Source organism: Plasmodium cynomolgi (genome assembly GCF_000321355.1).
Source record: "Plasmodium cynomolgi strain B DNA, scaffold: 0477, whole genome shotgun sequence".
Lineage (NCBI taxonomy): Eukaryota > Apicomplexa > Aconoidasida > Haemosporida > Plasmodiidae > Plasmodium > Plasmodium cynomolgi.
In genome coordinates, this window is record NW_004192914.1 from 1 (window position 1) to 1,640 (window position 1,640).

At 23.0% G+C, this 1,640-nt stretch overlaps 1 protein-coding gene across 1 annotated transcript; it reads left to right on the forward strand.

Annotated features, from left to right (window-relative positions):
* Positions 1 to 700: 700 nt before the first annotated feature.
* Positions 701 to 1,423, forward strand: PCYB_004290 (hypothetical protein; the record flags this gene model as incomplete). Its single annotated transcript, XM_004227850.1, has 2 exons — positions 701 to 1,281; positions 1,387 to 1,423. The coding sequence occupies 2 exons, from the start codon at positions 701 to 703 to the stop codon at positions 1,421 to 1,423; spliced, it is 618 nt and encodes a 205-aa protein (XP_004227898.1).
* Between the last annotated feature and the right edge of the window lie 217 nt (positions 1,424 to 1,640).

Here is a 1,640-nt window from a genome sequence, read left to right on the forward strand (position 1 = left end):
TAATTATATAAATGGGTCATCACATATTATTAGTTTTCAGTATAATACAATTTTGCATGGATAATATTCTTACTATCTTTTTATATTATTTTTTATATATTAATGTAATAGTGACATTTTGATATATATACGAAATAAAAAAGGGGTGACTTAATGTTTATATGTGATTACCTATATTCTAACTTATAAATTACTTATTAATTATTCATATAGTGTATGTGCTTATTTACCTCAAAATATTTATACCGAAATATAATTTGTCATTTCCTTAAATAAATATGTCCTCAAATAAATTATACATTGAGCAGCTAAAAAAAGATGTTTGTTTTTATTATTTCATTTGTCAAAATGATATTTATTTCGCATTTCTAAAAATTATGTAATATTATGGATATAATAAAAATTGTATTATTCTATTTAATATTTATATAATTTTATTATTAATTGTTAGTACCCTTTCTTAACAAAAATATGGACACTGTACGAAAAATTTGACAGAAGCGTAGATGATGAAGAAGAATATTATAAATATGAGACTATTTGTAAAGCTAAATTAGGACGAATAGATATGAAAAATATAAAATACGTTAATTTTTGCATTAAACTTATTAGGAATTTTGTGCCATATTCTGAATATGAAGGAGTAAAAACTTCAGTACTGGATTGGTGTAATATTCTAAAATATTGGATATATTATAATATGGAATATCTTAAACTTTCACAAACATTTATTAGAGATATATTCACAGAAACGCAAGATTTAATAAAGGTATATAATAATAAAATTGTATGTCCTACTTCATATACTGAAAAACTTAAAGAACCACAAAAAATAATCAAATTATTATATTTGCATGATAATATTGAGATAATTCTAGAAACACTGAAAAATACAGGTGGTAATGATTATTGTTCTTGTGAGAAATATATTAACGAATGTGTTAATATATATAAATTTATGAAGAATCAGTATTGTACAAAGATTACTGATAAAGATATTAATAGAGAAACTTGCTCACATTTAGATATGTTTGATAATTCATATTCCAAAGTTCTTTTAAGCACACTGCAATTACATGATAAATTACCATCGCTAGAGTCCATACATGATGAATATGTTGGCGTATGTAAAACAGCACAGATTAATCCAAATCCAATTTCCACTCTACAGAACAATCCAGATACTTCTCAAGAATCCATTGTAAAAACAAGTGTTGGTACAATGGCAGGAGTATCTTCCGTATTAGCTTTATTATATAAGGTCAATATAAGATTTTATATGTGTATATGAAGAAAAATACATAACAATTGTTACATTTAATAAGTTAACTGAATTATCATAGAATATTATATATTTAAAATTATATTTCCCCTTTTTTTTATTAGTTTACACCTGTTGGTAGATGGATACATTCTGGATTAAAAGGAAGAAGCGAAAAAATAAACAACATTTTTTATGAAGATGGAACTAATGAATTATTATTAGATAAGCCTCTAAATGAAGATTTAATTTCTTATAATATTAGGTATGAGACAGCATAGAATATTTTGTCAATTTAATATTTTAATAAAATTTTGAAACCGGTTTTATAATCATAATTTCTATAAATAAATTTAGATAGAGGATAATTTTTAAGGTT